This window comes from Molothrus ater, chromosome 2, assembly GCF_012460135.2.
Source record: "Molothrus ater isolate BHLD 08-10-18 breed brown headed cowbird chromosome 2, BPBGC_Mater_1.1, whole genome shotgun sequence".
NCBI classification, from domain to species: Eukaryota; Metazoa; Chordata; class Aves; order Passeriformes; family Icteridae; genus Molothrus; species Molothrus ater.
In genome coordinates this window covers 16,519,139-16,546,390 of record NC_050479.2, presented here as the reverse complement: position 1 = coordinate 16,546,390, position 27,252 = coordinate 16,519,139, and the positions used below count along the sequence as shown (strand labels likewise).

At 46.7% G+C, this 27,252-nt stretch overlaps 1 protein-coding gene across 4 annotated transcripts in view; it reads left to right on the top strand.

Annotated features, from left to right (window-relative positions):
* The window catches only part of RAI2 (retinoic acid induced 2), a 49,714-nt gene extending 26,443 nt beyond the window's left edge, over positions 1 to 23,271 (top strand). For 3 of the 4 annotated variants that reach the window (XM_036388415.2, XM_036388406.2, XM_054514044.1), the window contains exon 2: positions 21,071 to 23,271. In XM_036388415.2, the coding sequence (XP_036244308.1) occupies positions 21,176 to 22,858 (1,683 nt within the window). In that variant the 5' untranslated portion in view covers positions 21,071 to 21,175 and the 3' untranslated portion in view covers positions 22,859 to 23,271. Of the gene's footprint in view, positions 1 to 9,554; positions 9,572 to 21,070 lie in introns of those variants that run through there. The other variant, XM_054514045.1, reaches the window with a different exon arrangement.
* The last annotated feature ends 3,981 nt before the right edge of the window (positions 23,272 to 27,252 follow it).

Sequence of the window (27,252 nt, the reverse complement as noted above, 5' to 3'; positions counted from 1 at the left end):
TCAGTCTTGGGGCTGTAAATTATGGCTGATGTATCTTTGTTATGTTTACACCTTCTAACATTTATGCAAGTAGATGATGGGGCTGCAAACATCTTATCTGATGAGGATTTTTTAAATCATTGCTTGTTTATGGAAGACTAACTGGGTCAAAGGCTAATTTTGGGAAGGATTTGCTTTCCCCAGTGCTAACCAATAAATTTTCATCTGGATATCGTAAGTTACCCAACCGTTATCTCCTGAAATGGGGATAAAAGCAAACATCATTTATCCTATAATCTGCAAATATTTTGAAGAGTGAACTGGAATATCAATAAAAGGGCTTATCATCAAGGTCTTGTGAGAACTCTTATGGGCTTTTGTTTAGAAAGCAAAATGTTAAGTTTAGAGACAAGAACTGTGTAGATGAGGAGGGAATATGTACGAGTGACAGCATTGTAAATTGTCTCAAGGGTTCAAGGGACCGGGGAAGGACACTGTGTCCTGAAGTCACTCCTTCTCAGAGATGTCTCTGCTGATAAGTGCCAGTAGTTGTTCCTTGTCACAGTGATCGAGGGGAACAAGGCAACGGATCACCCTGTGGGCTCCTGCAATGGTGAACAGAAATGGGGATGTGGCCTGGTTTATTTATGAGGGTGGGCTGGACGTGCCCTCACTCTTCCAGTTGCTGCAGAGGACAGACCCGTGTCCTTGGAGCTTCAGAGGCTGTCAGTGTTATCCTCTCCTTCTCAGATGCCCCCTCTGAAGGGTTTCTGCCCTCAGGGCTGGGGGTGTGGGCTGTGTGTGCCATGGGCTGTGTGAGCTGTGTGAGCTCTGGGCTGTGTGAGCCCTGGGCTGTGTGAGCCCTGGGCTGTGTGACTGTGGGCTGTGTGAGCTGTGTGAGCTCTGGGCTGTGTGAGCTGTGTGAGCTGTGTGAGCTGTGTGAGCTCTGGGCTGTGTGAGCCCTGGGCTGTGTGAGCCCTGGGCTGTGTGACTGTGGGCTGTGTGAGCCATGGGCTGTGTGACTGTGGGCTGTGTGACCTGTGTGAGCCCTGGGCTGTGTGACTGTGGGCTGTGTGAGCTGTGGTCTGTGTGAGCTGTGGGCTGTGTGAGCCCTGGGCTGTGTGAGCCCTGGGCTGTGTGAGCTGTGTGAGCCCTGGGCTGTGTGAGCTGTGGTCTGTGTGAGCCATGGCTGTGTGAGCCCTGGGCTGTGTGACCTGTGGGCTGTGTGACTGTGGGCTGTGTGACCTGTGGGCTGTGTGACTGTGGGCTGTGTGAGCCCTGGGCTGTGTGGGCTGTGTGAGCCCTGGGCTGTGTGAGCTGTGGTCTGTGTGAGCCATGGCTGTGTGAGCCCTGGGCTGTGTGACCTGTGGGCTGTGTGACTGTGGGCTGTGTGAGCCCTGGGCTGTGTGAGCCATGGCTGTGTGGGCTGTGTGAGCCCTGGGCTGTGTGAGCTGTGGGCTGTGTGAGCTGTGGGCTGTGTGAGCCCTGGCTCTGTGACTGTGGGCTGTGTGAGCCATGGCTGTCTGACTGTGGGCTGGGGAGAATGTGCTGCAGAGGCACCACTCTGGACAGCCAGGAGAAATGTGTGGCACAAGGCATTCAAGGCAGGGATCAGCAGGTTCACCAGGCTCCTCTTTGTGGAGGGACATCCTTGTCCCTCTCTGGCCACGTTGCTTCCTCACTTCTGCTTCTCTCCCCTTCACTGGTGCTGTCTCACATCCTTTGCTTCCTTGTCAGCCTCCTGTCCCACAGATATTGTCAACAATGGCATGTGGGCTCTGGCGCCTGAAATCTGCCCTAAGACACTGCTTTGTACTTCTGTAGCAAAATCATGAGTGAAAGGCAAAGTTTAGTTTAAAATTATTTGCCATGCTCTATTCCAGCTGAAAAATATAAATAGAGTTAACATAAGTGTTAATAGATGCTGTGTATCTTAGGACTTTGGTGATTTATGCATCAATTATGTCATTGTAAACTGAAGGTGAAGTTACACCTTCCAAAGTCTGGGATAACAAATGATTCAGCTGAACTTCTGCTGGGTCCAATCCAGGACATTTTTACTGGTACAACCAGTAAAAATGTCCTGGATTGGGCACCTTGCAACTGCATGGGTTGGTTTGGGATAAATCAGCAGTTCCTGTAGCATGTATTCCTGTGATCCAAAAAATGGAGAAATGTTCAAAATATAAGTTTGTGTGTATGTGCCCATGTGGACATAGAGACACATGCTGTTCCTGTAAAAGGTAAATATCAATTCTGATTATCTTAATATTGATGTAGCAATTTAGAAATCGCTTTCCAAGAGAAGGTGTCTGCAGTGTTACATTTACCAGCATAATGAAATCAGACAAGTTTTCAGTCCATGAATCACAGTACAGTATTTGCCATTACAATCTCTATGCTTGTATTGAGCCAGCAACACTATCCAAAGAATTTTATTAAATCAAAATGATGAAATTGAAAGTCTCTATTGACTCTTCTTTGGGTCTTTCATGTTCTCTTGTGCTTTGACTTGGGAATATATTCAGTTTGTTTTTCAGACTCTATTCCCCTAGTTACTTTATTTCTCAGGATGAAGGCTGTCTGTAAAATCTTACAACAGTGTGTCGTAAATCTCAGGATGCTGCTTGTGGTGTTTACTGGCTGCAGCATAACACACATTTTCTAATCTTCACATTTTCACACATTTTCTAGTCTTCATTATTGTGGCTATTTGAGAATTTGAAGCACAAAGTGTGTCTAAGCAGACCACAGGAATCTGTGGCTTCAAGGCAATGATAAGAATTTTCTTGATGGCTTAGTAAGAGACAACATAAATTTAAAGTTGATTTCTGGTCATCACAAGAAATGCTATTGCTTAGGAATGGCTTCAGTGGAGTATTCTTTCATTCTAGAAGGCAAACTGTGGGGATATTTGTGTATGGGATTGACTGCAGGGAGAAAGTAAAATATTTTTAAAGAGCCTTAAACATTGTTCTCAATACATTTTTATTGCACACAAATGCAGCTCCTGCAATTTTAGCTGAGAACAGTTTTGTAGTTCACACTGTGGAGATGCCCTGGGATTCCATTGCTTGCCAGAAACTTTTTTTGAGCATTCAATCCAAATCAGACCTTCACAGCTGGATTGTGGAGAGCCCATGGAGGCCTGTAAAAGAGCATGGTCTGCCCAAGTACACCTGTTTACATGATCTGGCTTTCTGTGGTATGATCAAGACAAGCCTATTCCCCAGATTTCAGAATTAAGAAAATAGATCACTTCCCCCATTGTGTTCAGAAGGATTTTTCATCCATCTTTGTCAACTGTTTTGGAAACACAGTAGACATCCCTCAAGGAGTCTAATTTCTGCAAGATAAGGGCACTGCCCAGCAGCTCTTTATTTGTCCCTTCTTTCTGTATCTTCCCTAACAAATTCAGTTTTCCACTACCTCTACTTCTAGTGTTCTCTGCAGCTTCATTCATCTTTTCCCTTGGGTCAGCAGCTCTAGGTTTTCTTCTTCCATTCACCTCTTCATCTTCCCTACATATTTTTGTCTGGGGGGGGCAGGAGAGAAGATGTTCACTTGGGTTTCTGTTTGGTTGATTTTTTTAATGCCCAGAATTCTGTCTTGTACCCTGCATCATCTTCACTTTTCATGTGCATCCCCAGAATTGCATTCCCCAAACTCTCTGCTGATGCCATATTTCCATGTGCTACCACTTGCTTCCATTGCAGCTAGTCCTAGGAATAAATCATCAAGGCCACTATGTCAGCAGAGTGGCCTTTCCTGGGAGGATGAGTGAGGTTTGACATGAGTGGTGGTGTTCTGCTGGAAGGTGTTTGGTGACTGCTATCATGTGGTCCTTTGATCTGGAGACAACTCAGAGGTCCCCACAGTTCTGTGATACAGATGTCAGAGCTCTGCATCCTTCCTTCTCTTTTTGCTCCTTGCTTAAGGTTTTTGGGGCATGCTCTGGTCTCCACAGGACTGGTGTCTGACCTGCTTTCAAAGGTATCTGCATCTCTGGGGTTGATCCAATACAGCTCTCTGAAGCTGTTGCACCAAAATTCCACCCAGCTGAATGTAGGGCTCCACAACCTGAGGGACCTGATGTTAGAGCCAAATGTGCTGTTCCATAAGGACCAGCAGCTGACTTTCAAGGCACTTGTGGAGAAAGTAGTTATGCCTACTTGCACAAATCCAGACAACATTTAATTACTTCTTACAGCCCTGTTTTTAAGGAAAAGAGTTCCAGTGATCTGAGATCATCTGGAGAATGGTGTGGCAACCTGATCAGTTAAATAGGCTGAAAAACACTTACATTCAGATGCTAGTGCTCACTCATCAGCACAATGATTGTCTCTGGGTTAATAATAGCTCTCTTTTTTCTTCATTTATCCCCCAATTTTACCCTCTAATGGAAATCATGCCTGTCACATGTTTAAAACAGATTTTCTTCACTGTGCGTATGGAGGAAGGTAAAGGAAGTGATAAATCTCTAAAAAACAATATGATAAAATAAATCCTCTCTTACTAGGGGGCTAGATATTGAGCTTTTTACTCCTCTGGAGTCTTGATCTGTAGATGGCCCTGCTGAATGTAAGATGACTTCTGCTGCAGCAGGACTTGAAGTGCCAGAAACTATCCTCTTGCAGTCACATGGGAACCCCAAAAACTGAAGCTGTAGATCACCATACCAGTGAATAACTGGTGTGTTGTCTGTCAACAAGGAATAGATTGAAGGAACTGAAAAAAACCAAAAAGCAACCCCCAAAAACCTGGTAAAAATTGGCCCTGTTTGAAACAAAGTAAATAAAAACTTTGGGGTTTTGAGACTTTATGACTTTCCCTTTTTTGCCTTCAATAATCTGAAGAAAATCCATCACCCTTCCTACCTGCTTCTGACACAAGAAATATTTTATACTTAGTTATTTCCCTCTGTTAGCATCCGATCAATAACAGGATCAAATTGCTGACTACATGCTCATTCCTTTCCTCACTGTGTTGGTGCTGTTGGATATGGGCAATTATTAACTGAGGATCAGAGTGATGCAGCTGCTGTAACCTGATGTTTGTGTCACACCAGTACCCTACTGATGGATGGGGTGGTTGTTTGGCTTTCTCTCATGGAGACTATGGGGCAGGCTGGGGCTGGTGCTGAACTTCTCATCCCACTCTGGTGCAGTATCAGGATCCTCTGGCTGCAGTTCAGCAGCAGCAGTGATGGTTATCTCCCAGCCTGTCCTCCTCCCTTGACCAGAAGAAATGGAGAAGAGGGGGAAGGCTTTTGTTCCTGCAGGATGAACCACTCCAGCAGCAGCCACAGGATGCGGAGGGAGCGGATGCTTTCTGCTTGCAGTCCTCCCTGTTCTGTGGCAGATGGGCTTCAGCTAAAATAAACCAGTATTCTGTGAACCTTTGAAGTGCTCTTGTCTTCTGAGTCACTTCCCTGTCACTGACGGGCAGTGTGATGCTGAGGGATGTTGCCTTGCATCACACAGATGTGCTCAGCCATTCAGGCCACTCAGCCTCCCACTTCATTTCCTACGTGAGTGGCAGCTCTGCCTTTCCTGACCAACATCTTCCTTAGGGGATTTTCTGAGACAGTGGAAAGCTAGGACCATTGGAAATGCACAGAGCTTGGTGCCACTTCTGGGCTCTGAATGTCCCTCCCTGCTTTCTCTCTTTGCAGATTATTTGTCCTAGTAGAAGGATCTGGGAGCAAAGCCATCAAAACAGGTTTTCTTCTCTCCCATCTTGTGTGACATCCACTGCACAGATAGAAGTGTGGCCTCTCAGGGTGAGCTGGCATGCACACCAGCAGGGCTCCAAGTGAGCCAGACCACCAAAAATCAGGAATCACTTCATTATTCTTGATTTTACATCATACAATTAAAGAAAATCCTGATGTTGGAATGCTCTGGGTTTTCATCTCTCTACCTGAAATTGCCAGTTACATTAAATAATTTGTGATGAGTCCAGAAGTCCCCAAAAGCCTAAATGCCTTTTGAATGAAATTGCCTGTAGGTCTATTTTCTTCTTGAATCAGTCCAAAGACTTTAATTTGATAATGTTGAGATCTTTACCCTCCAAACAATATAATTCTTTCACTTTTAATTAAAGAACTTTTTTCCTTTGCACTAGACTGATTCTAAATGGGCTTCACTAAATCTTCTTATGCTGTAAGTAGCAGTGACCCAGATAAACACATTTAAAAATGCAACTACTGAAACTACAGTATGTTGCCTTTGTAAGACGCAGCAAGAGAAAGACTAAAATAGTTCTGTATTTACAAGGGTAACAAATAGCATTATATCTTTAATAGCAGATTCATAGACCAGTTGAAATTTTTCATATTACTTGTACAAATCTGTATGAAATAAGTGTTGCTTAGTTTGGAGTCAGAAACTTAAAAGTCACAAGAGGCAGCTTCAGTGGCTTTTTGATGTAAAGTCTGGGCTCTAGCTCCAGCCAAACCCCCCCAGTGCCCACCAGCCACACAAAGCCAAGGTCTGGGGAAGACAGCTGTACTTCACTGGCTGTATCAAGGATGTTGCCAAAGGGCTTTGTTTAATGTTATATGAGTAAGCCCTTTCTAGAGTCCTAAAATTTGCTTGATGAAATAAGGGGATGCTGCCCCTTGTTCCAGATGCACATTTTGTGTGTCAGTGCGTGACAGATGCTGTCCAGGATGCTCTGGAACCAACTTCACGCTGCTGTTGGAGTGTGCTCCAGCTACCTTGTTCAGATCTGATTGAATGTAAACACTGCTGCTCCAGGAGCAAATGTGACCAGAACTTCTCTTGGTAACTACTGCCCAAGCCATGAACAGCATGGAGGGAGCTGATGGAGCTCAGGAGTGGTCAGACTCAGCTCTGTGTGGTGGCAAGCACCCTGTGGCTGTGGCTGCTGGACAGGGAGAGCCAGGCGCCGGCGGGGCAGCCTGTGGGGTGTCCTCACACCCCAGAACTTGGTAAAATGCAGAACCTTTCCACCACTTTTGGTTTTGTGGGTTTTTTTAGACATTGGCCTCGGTTGTGTTTACACAAAGAAGAAATATACACTATCGGGAAAAAATGGATAATAAATAACCTTTAATTAGCGTTGAAGACACACAGAGACCTAATCCCTCAGTGTCTGTTTTGACAGCTAAACCAAACATGTGCTGAAGGCTGGGTCCTGGAGAAACCTTCAACCAGAGCAGGGGCTGAATTGTCCTTAATCACTGTAAGAACTGGGCAGAGTTTACTGGGTGTTAATTGTACTGGGTGTTTTGGGGTCTTCAAAGATCCACACCTTTCCTTTAATTTATTTTTGGTAGCAGTATGCTCTCCTGTTTACTCTGGTTAGCATTGAGCTGTAAAATTGCTATTGTCAGATAAAAAGTCAATGTATTTTATTGATTCTTCGTGCTTTTGCAGCATTCTGGGGGAGCCTTTCCACTGGACATGGAGGATGCCTGGGGGTGGCAAGATGAGTGTGCACTGAGATGCATTCACCATGGCAGCATTCCATGTGGAGTGATGGGTGGTGGCACTGACCTCACCAGTGAGGTCCATCCTAGGGCTGCCATCCCTGGAGATCACTGGAATTAACCTGCACAAAGTGTGTTCTGGGAAAGATTCAACCCTTCCAGTTGCATCAGCCAGCCATGGAGATGCAAGTTGGTTGTTGCAGCCTGGCCTGTCCTCTCCATGGGGAGAACTGTGGGTGCTGAGTTCAGGGCAGTTCTGGTGCCTTCTTGTTGTGGAGCACATCTTGACAGAGTTTATGGTTGCTATCTGTGCCCTGGTGGCCACCCTCCCCAGGGCAGCCATGGCCAGCAGCTGTCTGCTTGGCTTCTTGAACCGTGACACCTTTTCAGGGAGGATTCAGCTGAGGTCATAAAGGGTTTGTGCTCACCAGGGGACAGCTGTCTCCTCTGGTTTGTGCTGCCCAGATGTTTACCCAGCTTGACCGACAGTTTGGCGCGGGAGCGTGTCCACTGCCAGGCAGTACAAACAGTGCTTTTTCTTGGTTGCCACCTTGGCTCTCAGGGCTTCTTTTTCAACCCCTGTAGTGGTGCAGCTTGTTCCTGCTGTGCATCTCATATTGCAGACGCCTCTGGTTTCCCTCGGCCAAGATCCTGGGCAAAGACAGGCCAGCAGCAGCCCCTGGGAGCCCAGTGGCCTGGCACACACTGCTTCAGTACCTCGCAGACCCCCCATCCCTGCACGTGGGGTGCCCAGATGGAACAGCCCAGCTGGAGCCATGGAGTGTCTTGGGGTAGTGTGGGACAGAGCCACATTTTCCATGCAGAGGACCTGAAAGGTGCAGCAGCTCTTCTGGTCAGCAATGGCTTCACCCCTTGAGCATGGGGCGAGTGCAGAGACCAGATGCTGACTGTGCCACTGAAAGGGATGAGGGAGAGCTTTTGAAGGTGGCATCTGCCCTCCCCCTTTGCCAAAAGCAGGCTCTTCAATGAACATAGTTGTTTCCTTAACACCCCACCAAGAAAATACAGAATATTTTGTACGTCTTGGGTGCTCTTGTTGTTTCTGTCTGCAAGGGTGTCATATTCATAGCCAAGCTTGCTACCAACATAAGCATTTGCCTGAGGCAAGAGGAGAATGTGCCATTTCTCACAATTTACACAGGCTATAGGCAGTTTTTATTCCCTAAAGTTACTATATAATTTAAACTATTTCCTCCTTGTTTGCTAATCTCCCAGGCTCTGTTGTGCTTCTGTCAGGGACTTGGAGCTGCAGTAATTCAAGCCCTCAGTGCCCATCCCTGTTCCCTTGGCCATACCCAGTGCACCCACAGAGACAGGGGAGGGGGTCACTCACCCTGGGGATGGGTTGCTTAAGATCTGGTAGTTGGGTACAGGGAGGGTTGGACAGGCACAGGTGGCATCCCAGGGCTGTCCCCATTTCCAGGAGTACGTTTGGTGCTGGCCCTATCCTAGTGGGAATAGGCATTGGCATTGGTGCCACCTCATTGCATACCCAGTCTGAGGAAGAAGGACCAGGTGCATCACCTGTGACCTTGATCCAGTGGGGGGTGGGGTCAGTGGGAAGAGCTGGTGCCTCGGGGCAGAGAGGACTCAAAATGGTTAAGCCTTTGGGAGTAGCAATGCTGTGGCATTCCCCACTCCATACATACAGTGCAAGAAAACTCTTTAGCTCTAGCTACATGAAAAATGTATCAGGAAAATGTGTCACTGCCTGAAACAGAATGTACAGAAAACATGAGAGACAAAAGTGCCTTCAGGCGTCCTTGCTCAGAGCTGCTTCTCAAAAGGGCTTCTGTGGGGCTGACCTTCCCCCAGCCTGCTCTTACACTGCAGCTGTATTTGCATTAGTGCAGGAGAAAGGGGAAGCAGCCTCAGGCCGTGTCCTCCCATTATTACAAGGATAAGGTACGACATGGTACAGCCATGGAGGTTTTTATTTGTGTGTTATTTGTTTGACTTTCCTAAAGGGAGAGCCTGTGAGTGGTATGTTCTTCCCTAATAGAGCATCACCTTACATTTTCATGGCAGTCTGCTCTGCCTGCTGAGGTGGCCTGAAGAATCAAGAAGATTGACAGCAAAAAAAATTACTTCAGAACTGCACCAGCCTGCTGGCAGGTCTGTTTGGAGTTTTTTCACTGTTATTTTTATTCTTCTTTATTTTTTTATTTCATTTTCTTTGTTGTTGGTGGTAAAAGAATGAAGCTACACAGACAACTTTCTTCCTCCATTGTCTACAGTTCATGTATACCAAAATTCAGTTCTTTGAAGATTGACTGTGTGAGGAATTAATGCCAGGCTGCAGCTCTGTGTGCCCTTACATGCTGGTGTGCAGGACCTCTTACACCCAGAGCTTCATTGCCATAGAGTAACATCACCTCACCAGGAGAGCTGAGCCACAGTCATGCTGTGGACTGCATTGCTAGACTGCTTCCTGAGGCTGAGCTGAGCAGCCAAATATGAAATCTCCCAGTGAGATTTATTGGAGTGAGCTGGTGACGTTCCCCAGAGGACGCAGGATCTATGGTGATGGATGACGCCGATCCATTAACGTAGTAGTCTCATCTGGGAAAGATGTAATTGTCGTTATGCATCCTGCAGTTTCCCTAAGTTTTTCTGAACACATAATAGCACACATTGCAGTGGAAATTACTGGTGAAAAATGCTGCAGTAAATATGTCAGAGGCTCTATATGCTACAGCAGTGTGCTTCTCTTCTGGAACCATGCAGCCATCATTAGGGGAGGGGTAGGGGAGACGATAATAACAAAATTTGGTATAGTGCACTCATCATGATGTATGTTCCCTCCAAAGGTTTGATGAAAAAATATGGGCAAGACTGACCTTGTTTCCTTTTGCAATAAGCATCTGCAAAGTATGTTCGTGTTGACTGGTTCACAGAATCAGGAAAATGCTATTTACTGCAATAGCAGTGCTGTTTTTACAGCACTGGTTGCCCTACCTGCATTTCCTGAAATACAGCCCTTTTCCTCTGAGTAGTCTGAGTCTGGACCCCTGATGACAAAGAGCATTATTACTTTTTTTTGTAGTCTTGGCATAGTTTGGAATAGTCTCACCTCCATGCATTGAGAGCAGCGTGTCGGTCAGAGCTCGGATACCAAAGCACCTGGAGAAGACTATGTTGAACTGGCTACATCGTCTTCCTTCATAGAGCATCAAATTAGTACAATTCAGACAACATTAGGCTGACTAGAAGTGCTCTGGCAGCAGAGAAACATGATGAAGAGAGAGGAGAAGGCACACTGGAGGAATGCACCCACAAGGAGTGGCCAGCAGCTCTTCTGAAGGAAGGCAGCCTGTGCCACCTTAGTGAGGGTGTGCGTGGATGTGTGTCCACTCATCCTCTTGAGTGATTGCAGTGGTAACTGGAATCCAAGCTGAGGTCTGTGCTTTGTGCCAATCATGTGCCAAAATGACTGCTGCCCATGGGACCTCACAGTCAAGTGGATGAAGGAAAAAGGCACGACACAAGTGCTTGCTTGTATGCGTGTGCATGTGGGACATTTGTAGGCACTACAGGTAATGCAATTTATTGCAATCTGTAATTGCAGACAGACCTCAACAAATTAGAGAGATGGGCAATCAGCACATGAAGTTTAACAGGAGCAGATGCCAGGTTCTGCACCTGGAACAGGGCAACTCTGGCTGTGTGCATAGACTGGGGAATGAGAGGCTGGAGAGCAGTGCCATGGAAAGGGCCCTGGGGGTCCTGGTTGATGCCAAGTTGAACATGAGCCAGCAGTGCCCCTGGCAGCCAGGAGGGTGTGCCTTGGGGGGCATCAGGCACAGCATGGCCAGCTGGGCAAGGGAGGGGATTATCGGGGTGTGTTCAAGAAGCATCTGGACAACGCTCTCAGGCACATGGTGTAGCTTTTAGGGTGTGCTGTGCAGGGCCAGGAGCTGGACTCTGTGATCCTAATGGGTCCTCTTGAGCTCAGTATATTTTATGATTCTGTGATAACCTGGACTGGTTGACTGAGCAGTGGTAGCCTCAGTGGCACTGAGATGCAACATGACATATTTTCAGTATTTTCTGTTATTTGCATACTACTTGTGGTCAGATCCATCTGTCAGAGGCGTATTTCCCAGTTCAGTCTAGAGTCTTCTAGGAGGACAAAACTGGTCATTGTTGAGAGTTTTTGAGGTTTTCTTGTTACATCCATTAGCACCATCATGCTGCATCTCATGCTGGTGTTATTTCGAATTCAGTCAGAATTCATCTGACATCTTGTGCATCTTGGCATGGTGGAGAGAAGAGGTCAATTCTCTTCCCCTCAAAGTCAAACGAGGAAACACCTGGTACAAATGCTGTGAGGAAAGCATGTGTAAAATTAAGAAGAAAAAATGCTGCATTTTTTTAATCACATCACAGGAGTCTTATATTTTTCTGTCTCTTATGAACAAAATTCTTGCAGTGGTTAAAAGTTTTGCAAGGATGAAAATAGGGGGCCTTCTTTTCCTGAAAGTTTTTTCCATCCATACATTACGAGATAGGGTGGTGCATGAGTGCTTGAAATCTGCTGTGTGCATACTTTCTGCTGAGGATTAGTGCCATTGTGTAGCTGATGAAATGTTGAGCTTGGCTTATAAAAGTGATGGGGAGGGAGAGAAGGAGAGTCAGTATAATAAAGCTGAAACTATGAGCACAAACTTGATTTTGAAGTGGCAAGCTGATGGAGCATCTGGTTACTCATGCTAGTGGGAAAGGACAAAGCATTAAATAACCATATTTTGCACAGAGGGAGGGAAGATTCCTCTATCCTTTGGCTCCCCAAGCACCTTTGTATCTGCCTGTGCTCCCAAGTGAGACCCTGTCCCACAAAAGAAGATAAACTGATGAGTCTGTTGTTTATTGCCAGCTCTTCATCTCTACATCTTCTCATTTGGGACTATATCAGTGTCATAAGAGCCACCAGATCTATGGGCAGCAGAAAGTGTTTATCCCTGTCAGCCCATGGGGGCAGGCTGGGTGGCACACACGTGTGTGAGGAATCACCTGCATGTCCTTACTGTGTTCTTAGGCAAGAGCATTCATATGCCACCAGAAAGGATCTGTGAGCTGGAAGGTTCTGTTTTTCACTTGGTTTTGCTTTTCTTCTCATTATTTATTTTTTTTAAGCCAGGCTATGTAAGGACGATGAGAGGCTGTGTGAAAATGTGGCTTTCAGTTGATTTAAGATGAGTTACAGAAGTGTTGGAATTTGCTATTCTAACCCCATGGCTTTATAATAAAGCTGAGGTTAGCCCTATTCCGGCCCTGTCTTCACCAAGAAAAAGTGGTTTTTAACTGGAGCTGGCATGCTGTCAGGAGAGGATGGGAAAGGGTTTGCAGTGAGTCTAAAGGGCTGGGTGTCTCAGGGCAGGTGTGGTACTAGTGCACCTCACATCATTTACAGGGTTTGAGCTGGTGAGGCTTGTTTACTACTCAGGGGGGTAGTCTGGTGAGCTTCACTTTTGTGGCTAGTTGGGAGACAGAAAAAGGGGTCAAAACCATGTTTGAATAACAGGGAAAAGTCAGATGCTCTGCCTGCAAAAGTGGCATAGCAATTTAAGAACTGATTTTCAACTTTACCTCACTAAGCTGTTGGCTGAGACCTGTTAACACATCCATGGCAGAGTCCCTGTCCCTCTTACCAGGAGTAAAACAGTCACATCAGCAAGAAGAGATGAGCAGTGGATGGCAGCCTTTGCCACACTGATGCTCATCCAATGCTGGAGAAGATCAAGTGGATGTGGTAAAAATATCTGTGCCTGGGATCAGTGGAGAGAGTCAGGACAAAATAGGGAGCCAAGTGTCTCAGAGCAGTGAACAAACCTCCACTGGGGAACCAATGAGGCTTTGAAGTCATTTCACTGATATCAAACTTGGAAATCCTTTGTAAGAACTGAGATGCTTTATGGGCTGTTTAATAAAGCACTTGACTGGGAAAGGAACAAATATTTTATTAGGCTGACACTGAGTGCTTTTTGTTTCAGGTTTTGGGGGAAGCAGGGCTGGCAATTATGTTTAATTGGTATCCTTTTCCTCTTGTTATCATGGGTGTATTGATTGCTGGGAAAACAAAATGCGTGGGTTTTAAAATTTACTGTAAAGTAAGGGCTCTCTTGTTTGTTTTGTTTAGCTCTGTGTACTCAAACCAGCTCATTTTTCTTTCCTTTGCTGGCGAATATAATGTTTTGATTGAAAATGATACTAAATAATCAGTTAAAGGGGATATTTAATGACAAGAAAAATTCTTCAAAATATTTTTCCCATAGGAAAATCAAGCACTTCACTTTTTTAAGCCTAAAAATGCAATTCTTCCTATGATCCTACTACAAAAGGAAATACATGGGTGCACAGCAGGCATGAAAGCCATGGAGGTTCAGGTATAGTAAATCTCAGGAACTCTGATGCAAGACAGATCCCTAGAGTAAGTTCAGTTTTTCCCTCATATAGTTTTAATTTAGACATTCTTAGACTTGCACTCCACTGTCAGTTTTCCTTCCCTGTGGGAAGCTGACCTACTGTATGAGAAGAAAGCCTGGTAGATGAGAGTAGAGCAGTTGATACTGAGGAAGGCCTTTGTCACTGTGTCCCATAAGATCCTCACAGACACACAGCTGATGCAGGGGCTGGATGAGCAGGCAGTGGACTGGAAACTTGCAGAACAGGCCCAGCAGCACAAAGTCCAGTTGGGCTGGGTGATGAGGGCTGTACTCCAGAGGTCAGTGCTGGGTCCCACCCTGCTCAGCCTCCTCATTAACGGTCTGGATGATGGGCACAGTGTACCTGCAGAAGTTTGCAGATTACACAAAACTGGCAGGAGTGGCTGATACATCAGAGGGTTGTGCTGCCATCCAGAGGGACATCAAGTGGGAGAATTGGGCTCACAGGAGTCTCATGAAGTTTGCCAAAGAGAACTGCAAAGCTCTGCACCTTGGGAAAAGCATCAGTACATGCCAGGGGCCACCCACCTGGAAGGCAGCTCAGCAAGAAAGGTCTTGGGTGTCCTGGTGGACACCAAGTTGACCACAAGCCACAAAAATGATGGGCTAGAGCATCTCTGCTGGAGGAAGTTTGTTTTTTGGGAAGGTGCTGGTGAGAAGACAGTCCCCCAGGGCTGTGCAGGCAGCACCTTCCCATGGGAGGTGCTTAGGGCTGGGTACTGACACATCTGTCCCAACACAGTGCTGCAGCTGCTGATGTCCCCATCCCAAGGGACAGCCTCATGCTTTGAAGGAGACATCTGCACACAGCCAGCTGTGTAGGGGGAAGCTCATATAAACAGGTACTTGCTTCTACAGTCACAAAAACAGCAGCTTGTCTTCCCAATTTGAACAGAAATTGGGAGCACAAAAGCTGCACGGAGTCAGAAGCCCCAGCTGGGTTGAAGGGACATCACTTAACGTGACTCAGCAGTAATTATGGCTGGCAAATTTATATTTGTCCTCCACATGTCAGATTTAATACAGCAGACTTCCATGCACTGTCTCCACCTCAGAGTATGTGTTCAGCTCACTGGAAGCTAAGCAAGTTGATGCTGTGCAGATGTTTTTGTAAAATATCAAGGATAAAAAATAAACTATGACTGTAAAGGTTTTATTTTCAGAAACTTGGTGAAAGGTTCCTCCAAGCATGATGGTTCAGAGACCCCAGGAACAGGCCTATGCTGCAGATATGAGAAATATCAAAGATTTGGGATTAGCAAGATCAATCTGAAATAATTTCAAGGTAGCCCTGTTTTTATAGTCCTGACTTACATGTAATAGTGTATATGGTGTAAGCAGTGGTCCTTTTGGAAGCAGAGGCCATCAGTTAAGTGTTAGAACCAGTTAGTGAAATAGTTTGTGAATGGAGTAAAAGAAAAAAGGAAAAGGCATCCAGGAGTACAGCAGCAAGTGCCATTTCCCTTATGCTTAGGGTATGTCACAGTTTCCAGTGCTAATGCAGGGTGTTTTGTAAGGCTTTCAAATTGGGTATAAAAATTCAGTACAGGTTGAAATTTGTGAGGAAAATGTTCTGTTCCTTCCACAGCATTTATTGTCTGTCTTGTATATATTGCCCTTGGGAGTGAAGGCACTGGTTTCAGGCCCATGATAGGATTTTTTTTTCAATTGCTCTGATTTGTTTTTAAACGAGAAAAAAGTGATTTCACTTCTCCCTGGAATGGATTGCTAACTACAAATTGTTGACAACAGCGATATAGTTAGCAAATCTATGACTCTAAGGTGCTCTTTGCAGGCAATTAGCCTGTGCAATAGGCAGACAGCCATGGTATTTATTCAACTGAACTATTTAAAAGACCAAAGTACCATCAGCTAGTCAGGCTGCTGCATTTGAGAATGATCATGCTGTGTGCTGAAGCAGTGTATACATATTGTCCATGTCCCATCTATAACATGCCATTTTGCACTGCTGTAATGATTTCGTTTCTCTCTTGTTTCCCCAGAGCTTAACAGCTTGGATGGGAGCCTTGACACAAACAGCTTTGCTTCTTGAAAGGATCCACAAATGCAGCAGTGGAAAGTAAACCTGTTGCATGATTTGCTTTGGAGCATTATTTCTCTAGCATCTTTTGAAGTTGTCTGATGAGGTGCTTAACTGCTCCTTGGCAGCATTCAGCTTATCCCCCACGGTGTAGCTTCCACAGAGTAAGAAGTACCATGAGGCAGTCGTGGTCACAGTGCATGGTGAGCAGAAGATGTGCAGAGGGATGGGCAGCAAAGGCTGTAACTTCCATTACCAGGACTACACCAGGCATTGATACCCTGGTGTAGTCCTCCCTTCTCTCTCTAGCTGGTGCCAGAGTGAATCCTGCCCATCTTTCCAATGCCTTTCTCTCCTTGCCCTCAATTGATTTTGAATGGTAGCTCCTAAATCCTAACAGGGAGTTAGTTGGGTGCTTGAGTTTAGGGTAGTGAGACGGAGGAGAGCAGAGCTAAACTGGGATGTTCCCTTGGTGCCCCTAAGAGGAGACAGAGAAGTGCATGCCCGGTGATTCCCTTTTTGTCATGACCAAGCAGTGGTCATTGAGCTCCTTTTTCAGAGGCAGTGGGACTGTGTTTGGGGTCCAGCTGTGAGCTGGCAAGAGGATGAAGGCCAGCTCTCCTTAAGAAATACCCTGTGGGTCTCCTCTGCTCTGCCTGCAGAGGAGACCTTGGAGGCATTCACCATCTGCAAGCAGAAGGGGGACAGGCCCCACTGCCCTCATGTTGCCTCTGCACCCAACTGACCTCTGTGGTGTATCAAAAACAGCACCACAAATGGTGCAGCACAGGGGGGAAGGCAAGCTCACTACTAGCTGTGAGTTGATTACTCCTTTGCCCTTTGATGCTTGAGGATTACACTACTGAAAGCATACACAGGGTAGCCAGGATTCTCAGTCCCAGGTGCCTGAATGAATAGGTGAATCAGAGGGTAATGTGAGAGGCAAACACTGCTGAAATCATTTATGGGTTTCACATGTGGGAGAGCCCACCTGGGTGTTATTTGTGTAGTAATAGTTCCATGTATTTGGTATATGAAAGCTCACTTCATTAAAATACATTTTTTCTATTTTAGCAACAAAACCCCAGTAATAATATGGTAAAGCCTTTGTGTATGGCTGAAACTACAGAGACCAAAGAAGCATGGAAGATGATTTGTAGTTGGTTGGATCAGTGACATCAAGCAGCGAGTTTTGGGAAAACACTGAAGTCCATATTCAACCATAATTTTGTCCCCAAGCAGCTCTACTAAGTCAAGATTTTTAATTTTCTGTTTGTTACTGTGTTTGTACTCAAGGGAAGCCCTATTTTTCCAGGAGATACTGAGCTAGGCATCCCACAAAGGGAGCATCTAAACCTTTCCCATGGTGAGCACAGTATAATTTGAGTTCTGTGTAGGCACGAGGTACAAGCCATGGTACAGGCATAGTGCAGGGAGAGCTGTGCTGCAGCCCCACAGGAAGGCACACAGCAGCCCTGAGAAAAGTCTTGCACAGCCATCAGCAGGAGATAAAAAAAATAAGCTGGAGTTATCACTACCCTTCCAAAGCATTTGTGTATAGCTGAGATACCATTTCCTGTACAGTCACACACATCATTGCATAGTGCCATGAACTTGGCTCTTATCAGCACCCTGATGGGAAAGCTCGGGTTATTTACAGTAGGGCTTGTTCCAGTGTTCCAAGCTTCTTCTCAGTTAAAACAAACAGCAAATTAAATATAAAATAGATAAGTAGGGAAAGTGAAATTGATTGTCCAGGACTGAGGTATGATAGGCAGAGGAAAGGCATTAAGGCACTTCCTCTAGATTACATTACTTTCTTTTATGTATATTAGATACATGAAACTTATTTTAAAAACTGGATAACTGAATAATTTACGTGTAGTGAAGCAGCAATTTTAAAAGACACAAAAAGTCCCCCAAACCCCAGCATATGCTTCAGGTTGATTTTTTATTACTCAAGTATTGTATAGCTATCACTGTTAGTACCAATACTGAAAATTTGCTTCTGATTCAGTCACTTCCATGAGTATTTGGGGTTTTGTGTGGTGTATGCTGTGTACAAAGTATATAAAAAAAGGAGTCCAAACACCTTTGGACAACTTCAGACTGTCTCTTGATCTCAGATCTTCAAAGTTTCCTCATTTGAGGCTTGGAGACTTGGATCCTTTTCTCTCTGCCTGCTTACTGACCTTGATAAAAGATTTTTAGTCTAACACGTGTTTAGCAGCCCTGGGATTCCCTCCCAAATGAAACTAAAAATAGCTTTAGAGGGAGCAGGATCAAGTTGTGCTGGACTCCACTGTACCTGGCAGCCAGATATTGCCGAATTCCAGGCTGTGGGCAGGATCAGGAAATATTTTTAAGTATGTATATATATTTTTATATATGTTAATTTTTTTTCTGTAGTTATGACATGCTCTAGAAGCAGGTGTACTGGAAGTACAGAAAAAAAAGGTACACTTCTACATAGGAAAAGTGAAGGGGGAAAAAAACCCACCCCAAACCCATAAACCTGGGTCAAGGGCTGCACCTCACCTTTCTTGTGTCCTTCTCCTCACAGAGAGGGGCCCTCCCAGAGGTAGTGACCTGGCTCCCAAAAATGTATATTTACAGATCCCAGGCACATATAGGATTCCGTGTGGAAAACAATATTTGACTGTGCTTTGAAAAAAACCAGCCAAGCTTACAGGCTTTTCTCCATGGTTTCTGAGGGTGATAGATGAGCTCTTCTTCCCCTCATCTCAGTATCTCCTCTGCCTCCAGCCCTGTCGCCTTTTAAAGCAACAATGGGGGAATTTTATTATGTTTTATACTTTCATCTTCAGTGGTGATCTGTCTCTTTCTCCATGGGTCCCTACAGCATGCTAATCCCTCAAGTCTCTTACACAGCATAATTTTCATCTTAATTTTTTTGTTTCTCAGTGTTTAATGGTTTTGCCAGGGAAACAGGGGGTCATTTCCTGTCCTTACCAGATCATTAATTCTCTATGAAAACACCGCAATCTCACACTTCTCAAGCAAACAGAAACATTGGGAAGAGGCAATGTCATGTGCAGAGCACTCAGCTGTGCTGCAGCAGCTGGAGGAGCAAAGATGCTGGTGTGCACTGCAGACACCAAAATGGTCATTTGAAAAACAGGGAGGGAGAGATTATGTAAGAGCAGAGAAAATGGCTTTTTTAATTCCGTAACAGAAGTGACGATGTCTGTTTTTCTCAGCTTAATCTGCTGAGCTGTCTCCTCAGTCTTTATTTTTATAAACAATTACTTTTTTTTTTTTCCCAAAACAACACTGGCCAATGGTTTTCTTATTGATACTTGTCACTTTCTGAATAAGAAATTTGATTTTTGCTCCTGTTTTCAGTGCTTGGGTATCTCTGCCTTCCTGTAATCTGTCATAGCCAAAGCTGGAAAAAAGGAAACAAACAAACAAAAAAACCCCAGCCCTATATTTGTGAATATTTTCTGCAGAACATTTCATGAGATGGGAAAAATCCAGAATTTTTCTCCTTAAGCCAGCAGCAGGAGGGGAAAATAAATGACTCATGTGTTTACTTTTAAAAATCTTTTTTAAGAACTCAGATGTGCTTGATAAATTATTAGCATTTCACCCAACCAGCCTGTGCTATCAACTCCTGGCATTTCTGTAGGTAGTCCTGAGCTTGCTGTAGTATCTCACTGCCAAATCCAAGGACTCACAGGTCTCAGGAGAGATTTAGTAGATATCCCACTTCCTTGTCTTGGACATTTTTAAGCCTCTGTTTGTGGATTTTTGGTTTTTTCCCCTTTTCCTTGACCTCTTTGCAGGTTTGTTGGTCTTACAAAACATCTGTGCCCACAAACAATTTCTGTAAGCACCAGAACCAGGGAGTTCTTTATGTGCTCTTAGGCACATCCCCAAGCCAGGACCCTTCACCCAGACAATTTCAGTTTCAGATGGGGCTGCCCTCCCTGGCATCTCCTGGCATCCCAGTACCAGTGTGTCTGCAGGACATGGGGAAGTGCCTTGCTCCCATAGGCTTGGGTACCGGGCAGTGGTGATGGCACATCATTTGCTCATAGGGAGCAGGATTCAGCTGTGTGCTGGTGAAAAATGTGCATTTGGGGTGTGCTGGTGCTTCCCCATGGTAACAGAGTTGAAACTGGACAAGTTTCCATGGTGATTATTACTACGGCAGGATTCTCTTCACACTTCAGGAGAGGCACGGGCAGCACCAGGCGAAGCAGGCAGGCATCAGCCAAAGTCTGCTGGCAGCAGCTCACAGGGCAGAAATTCTTTATCCTTCTCAATAAATGGATGCATAGTGCCATCAATTTGCTGATTTTTTGGAATTTTTTTTTCCCCAAGGCAGGGAAATTTTGATCTTTAGGGGGAACAGACTGCATATTACACCACGATCATGAACAGAAACCATTCCTGCCCTTTTTAAATTGCCATTTGCTTGGTTGATAGAAAGAGTTGGGCTGTCAAAATGGATTTTAAGTTGTTTTCATTTTTTTTTTCCCCAAAGTCTTTAATGAATCAGGTGTCTAGTTCACATTACTGTCTCTGTCTAGCTCTGTGGCAGGGTAAGCACTGGAATTTTGGTTGGTTTTGCTTTGCCATTTCATGGCTGTGCTCCTTTCTGATCCTGCACACAGCATTTTCAGGAGGAAAAAGGGACAAGTATTGAAGGGCAATGAAGTACCCCCTTCACGAATAGTTGAATATTTCTTGGCTGCAATATTTTTAGAAATGTTTGTTTTGGGGTTTGAGTTAAAACAACGTGCTGTCACTCAACTCTGATGTGCATTGTCATTATGTGAAGCTGTGTTTAAAAATGTGGAATGGGCATCCTGAATCCTTGTTTCAGGCTGTACTGAGAGGGTTTTTTGGCTGCAGGCAGTCCTTAAGGCCATGTTTATGGCTAAATATAAGTTCCTGAAAATATTTCGCACAACACTCAGGGCTGTATGTATATCCTGCATCTCTGTATGTATAGTACACTGTATTATGGAGCCGTTGGCTCGAAGTGTGGAAATGTTTAACGGCTTTTCTTTGGTGACAGGGTCTTTAAAGGCAATTGCAAATATTATTTTAGGAAAGAGATTTATGTGGTGCCTAAAATATGCTTCTGGCTTGCAGGCCAAATTATGTCGGTGCTGATGCTCCTGGCAGCGTGGAGCCGCCGCGGGTCCCAGTGACAGCGATGTAGAGGTGGTGCTGGCGGAGCCCAGGAAGCCCTGCGACATGGAGGAGCTGTACAAGGATGCCCCCAACCTGCCTATGGACGTCACCAACTCACCCTCGGCGATGGCCAACAACAAGCTGGAAAATGGGGTGGCTCAGCTGATCACAGCAGAGGCTTGGAATATCAATTCGGCCGACCTGATGAAGAAAGCCCTTTCCCCGCTGGTGACAGTCCCTGCGCCCTCCATCCTGACGCCACCGGCCGAGTCGCAGAGCGGAGTGGCCCTGAAGGTGGCGGCCACCGTGCTGCAGCCCATCTGCCTGGGGGACAGCCCCGTGGTCCTGCCCATCCACCTGCAGGTCGCCGGCAGCGCAGCCCCACAGATGCCAGCCACCAACGCTGCCACCCCCTACGTGATGACAACGCAGGGCCCGGTCCCGCTGCCCGTCCTCCTGGAGCAGCACGTCTTCCAGCACCTGAACTCGCCCCTGGTGCTGCCGCCGGGCGCTGCCTGCCCCGCCAGCCCCCTGCACGCCGGCCTCTTCTCCGGCACCGCCACCCCCGTTGGGCAGCCCCAGCTCCTGGACCCCAAGCCCTCCGGCCAGGCGCAGGAGCCCGTCCTGCCCCCGGTCTTTCAGACCCCGGGATTCGCCGCCGTCCTTCAGGACCTGTTTCCCTCACAGGGCGCCCTGGGCTCAGCCCCCTGTCAGCCGCCCCCCGACTACGCCACCCTCCCACCGCAGGCCTTCAGCTCGCCCCTGTCCCCGCTGGTGCCCCCTGCTACGCTGCTGGTGCCCTACCCCGTCATCGTGCCCCTGCCCGTCCCTATCCCTATCCCCATCCCTGTCCCCATCCCTGTGCCCCACGGCGCCGAGGCCAAGGCGGCCCCTGACCCACCCAAGCCTCCACTTTTCACCCCCCAGTCTTGCAAGGGCACCCAGACACCCCTGGAGAAGGAGGAGACGAAGCCCTTCGAGCTCCTCCACCCACGGGAGTTTCCCCAGCTCAGCCGTCACACTGTCATCAAGATGGGCGGTGAGAACGAGGCCTTGGACCTCTCCATGAAAGGGCCGCCCGCGCATCGGGCCAGCGAGGCGGTGCCGCCGCCGCCGCCGCCGCCGCCCCCTCCGCCCGAGGACGGGGCGCTGGACCTGTCCCTCGCCTCCTGTCGCAAGCCGGGGGCGCCGCACGGGGAGGCGGCCGGCTCCGGCCCCGCCACCACCGCCGAGGTCGGTGCCCACCCCGCCCCGGACAAGCTCCCCGGGCCAGCCGCCCCCTTCGGCCCCTGCAAGCCCCCGGAGGCGGCGGGCAAGGCGGAGGGCAGGGCCGCGGGCGGCGGCGCGGCCGAGCTGCTGCGGCAGCCGCAGAAGTGGCTGGTGGAACAGGCGGGCAGGGCGGGCTGCGAGCCCAAGGCCGGCAACAACATCGAGATCGTCAGCACCTCGCAGACAGCCAAAGTCATCGTCTCCGTCAAGGATGCCGTGCCCACCATCTTCTGCGGCAAGATCAAGGGCCTGTCGGGGGTCTCCACCAAAAACTTTTCCTTCAAAAGGGACCTGCCCCAGGACTCGGTGCTGCAGTGCTACGATGTGAAGAGCCCGCCCGAGCCCCGGGACAGCGCCGAGGCCCTCAGGAAACCCGTTAAAAACAGGAGCGTAAAGCTAAAGAAAATGAACTCGCCGGAGATACATATTCTTCCAATCAAGAAGCAACGGCTGGCTGCCTTTTTTCCGAGAAAGTAAATTATGGGTTTTTAGAATTTTAAGATTATTATGAGAAGAAGAAGAAAAAGTAATAAAAAAAGATGCACTCGGTTTTAAACTCATTTAAAACTTTAAACTATCTTTGTAAGTTATTTTTGGGGGAAGAGGGAGAGGATTGGATGTAGAGGCCCTATAAGCTGGGTTGGTTTGGTTTTTTCTTTTGTTTTTGTTTTTGTTTTGTTTTTTTTTTGTTACCAAATTTTGACTTTTCATGGGAAACTGAATAAAAAGCAACCTATTTTTCAAGCAGATTGCACATTTTGCAGCTTTAATGGAGTAATGGATGAGTCAGAGGGGTAAGAGCTATTTTCACTGCCATAAAGTGCTTTGATGATGTAACTCTTCATAACAGTCGGAATGGAAATTTCAAAATAAATGTTTGTACGTGCTAATTGGTTGCGGCATTCTTTTCTCATTTCCGAATCGCTTTCAGGCTACAAAGAAGGTCGTGCGAAATGTCTGTAAGCTGCAAAGCGCCACAACTGACTTGTGATGAGCCTAAAATGTTAAAAAAAATGTCAGGCTAAGAAAAATTATCTTGTCCTGCAGCAGTGTCGAAGAGCGTGTCACAAGAGCCGCTAATGATGCACCCAGTGAGCTACCAGAGGAGTCAGAGTGAGTGCTACAGCCTAGTGCAGGTTCACTGTGAGACACCCATAGCAAACCATCTTAAGTAATATTATCAGTCATTTAAAATAGAAAAGCCTAAAAGTCAAGGGAATTTGGTTGCCAGGGGGCAGGAGGGGAAAAAATAATCACATAATTTTTCCCAGCCTGACTACAGTTATATGGAAAAGCTGTTTATTGTTAGTTTTTTACGTTTCTTCGATGGCTGAAATCAATGCACATAAAAGAGCGAGAGCTGTGTAACTTTTATCACTCAGCAGTGTACAAAGCCGCCCACGTCAATGCAGAAATGTGAATGTACAATTAAAATAAAGTTCTGCTAGGTTCAGTTTTGCACTTGTCTGTGGAAATGAGCTGGAGGTGAATTACTGTCTGTCAGCTTTGGAGTTCATATTCATAGAGCTCACTGGCAAAAACAGATCCTGACCAAAGGACAAATGCGAGAGCAGGAGGACAGTTTTTTGGGGGCGCTGCATTTTTTGTGGCTATACCTGTAGAAAACTTCTGTTACAATTTCAAATTACATGTTCCTGGCAGGGCACCAGAACTATCTAAGTAAAAAAAGCCATTGTAAAGCCATCAGCTGGATGCTGTCACACACTAACTGTGCCTGCCTTTGCCTGGCTGCCACCAGCCTATTTCTAAGACTCCTCTTGGACAGCTTTGGGAAGGTTTTTGCAGTTGTTCACACAATGAGAAGTTGCTCAAAGGAGCAGCTTCAGTGTCTCAACCCATAGGCACCAGTGTCATGCCAAAATCTGCTGCAAGTTTTGATAGCACTCAGTATTTGGAAAATGAATCTGCACTATGAGGTTAGGAAGGGCATTATGTTTCTTTCTTATGTTTCCTTGGCTGAAGGATCACTTGCTTATTACAGAAATGGAAGACTTTCACATAGGCATAGCATCAGTTCTGTCAAACTCTTGCTTTTTAAGTATTTTAAAGCCTTTTATTTTTCCCTGAGGTGGCAGAACTGATGATGTTCAGAAGAGCATAAAGTGTTGATGGATTCATTAATGTTTAGTCATCTGACTGTATTTTTTTTAAATATCTTTTTTTTTTTTCTAATTGAAAATACTCAGCTACTTCGTTTTTCTCCTTCCAAGAAACTGCTAATGAAATATGTCATTTGTTTATTGCAGTGCAGAGGCTGAGGATTTCAATGTCCCTTGGGATGGCCATCCCAGTTGTCACTGTCCGCTTCTGTTTCAGCCTGCCCATTCTTGAGTGTCAAAAAATCTTCTGATAATGTGAATTTTCCCCAGGGCTATACCACAGTAAAATAAGGCGGTCACTGAATTGGCTGCTGTCATTTTTATTTTGCAGTTGACAGAAGCAAGTTCAAAAGAAATTTATTTTCTTACAAGAAGTGTTTCGCACTGGTGGTGGCATCTACTGCACCAACTGCCCCAATCCTTGCTGTCCTTGTGTGAGTCATTCCCCACAGCATCCTCAGCAGGCAGAGAGGGCATCCATCCACTGCTGCCCCTCCTGCTGGCCACAGGATAGCTGGGACAGGCAGAGCTTGTTGGTGGCACTGGCTGCAGGTGCTCAGCTTTTCCCTCCTCTCCTTCAGAGGCATTTACTGGGAGCATCAGTGCTGAGGGTACCTCCCAGCCCACTCTGCACACAGAGAGGTCTGGTTTAACTGAATTTGACCACAGGCTCCAGAAACCCTGACAACAAATTAGGCTAAATCAGCTTTATGACATTATAAACCCATACAAGCACTGTCGAAACACCCAATGCCTGGGGACAACAAATTGAGTTTAAAGCCAACTGGTGCTGGTTGTAACAGTAGACCAGACCAGCAGCCATGTGGCCTGCATCTTGCCCCTTGGAGGAGTAACTGCAACCTTTTCCTTCTGAAGCAGGGCTGAGTAAAACCAGAGCAGGTTCCAATTATCCCAACATCCCTCTCTGCCACCCCAGGAGAGCCTCCCTGACTTTACAGGGCCAGGATGAGCAGGCTCCCTGGCACTGCTGGTTGCCACCAACATGCCCAGAGCCTGTGACACAGGCTGGAGCCACTCCTCTAGAAATGGATAAGCAGAGCAGCAGGGGCTCACCCACTCCACTGCCTGGCTTTTCCATTGCTCAAACTGCAGGGGGAATATTCTCAATGGCATCTTCCCAGGAAGGCTTAGGACAGCTGGCACCCCCTTACCCTGCTGCCATTTCATGCAACCCCAGGCTTCAAGGCTGGTGCCATGGGAAGAGGAGCCCCATGCTGGCACCTCTTCTGCTGCTGAACTCTGTTGGGCAAATGATGCTAAGTAGGGACCACTTGCCTCCCACCACCCTCGTGTGTGAAGCACAAGTCCTACATCCCATCAGCACGGGGGAGAAGTGGCCATAGAATAAAGTACTTAATTACACCAAGATTGAGCACTTTCACCTCCTCCCCCTCGCCTCTAGCAGCAATTACAGATTTTGTATTTTGGGCCATTAATTTTCTACAGGGCTACATTTTAACTGCTACTGAAACTTCGGTATGAGGAGAAAGACGTGGAGCTGCACTCATGATATATGGAGCTTCCATTTCTGGTGGCTGTTAATGGAGACATTAATACCTCTAGTGAAGTTGAAGGGAAAGTCATTAATCTGTAATGGTAGGAGGAAGACATTTTACAGTGATGAGTATATGCAAGAGGTAAAAGAGGGAGAGAGGAGCCGTGCCCTTAGGGGCATCCCTTGTTGGCTTCGGTCTCCATATGACTTGGTCTTTGGGTGTGGGGTCTTATTAGGGAGTGAGTGAGAGGGTAGAAGGCTGCAGGGTCATGTTACCTTTCCCTCTGCTCTCTTCCCCCTATCAGGCAGGGGCTTTGCAGGAATCCAGAAACTAAATCCAAGGCAGGCAGAAGGGCTGCACATCTCAGATGAAGGCCATGGGACAGGGCAGCCTTGCAGGCAGGAGAGTTCAGATCTGCCAACTTTCCTACACAGGGACAGCCTTTCGCCAGTGCTGCCTGAAACACAGCTTCAGGACCAGGGGTGCACACCTAAGGCTTCCACACATGGAGTTAGCTGTTAGCAAAATAAATTAATCCAAAAGAAGAATGAGCAGCTTCTCAGACAGGGAGCTTACCTGGACTGGGCAGTTTCTAGGCTGGGAGGACACCAAGCAGTCAGGTAAGGCACAGACAACCGTTAAGTGCAAGGAAGAGGTGGAAATAGGAAGGGGAAAGCAGGCAATGGAAGCTGAGACAAGATCCAAGCCTGTTAGTACTGCACCTTTATTGAAGTTAGCAAGCAGCCAGCCAGAGAATGGGAGGGAAAAGCAAAACTATGGCCTTTGGCTGTGAGCTGCTGACAGAGAGAGAAAAGAAGGGTGTCAGCTTCAAAGACACAGCTCAGGCCACTCGGTGAGAGCGGGGAGAAAGGCAGGCACTGAGCCCAGAGAGGGCAATGCTGTCTTAGGCTGAAGGCAGCCAAAAAGTGAGGGCTGGGGGAGACCATATATCAAACCACACATGCAGAACACACAAGGCAGTGCAAGCTCCTGCTCCTCCTGCCCTGACAGCAGGGGACAAGGGGCAGCAAAAGCATCCCAGCAGAAACGTGAAGGGAAGCAGAAGAGCAAAGGTAGCTGGTTTTGCCTTTCCCATGCCTGAGAGAACGTGTGTGACCTAAATTTTCCTACCACCCACATTCCTCTCTGCTATAAAATTGATATGCCACGATGTCTCACGATCACTGCTCATTTTTTAAACAACTTCTCCCCATTTTCTGCTCAGGCCTCCCAG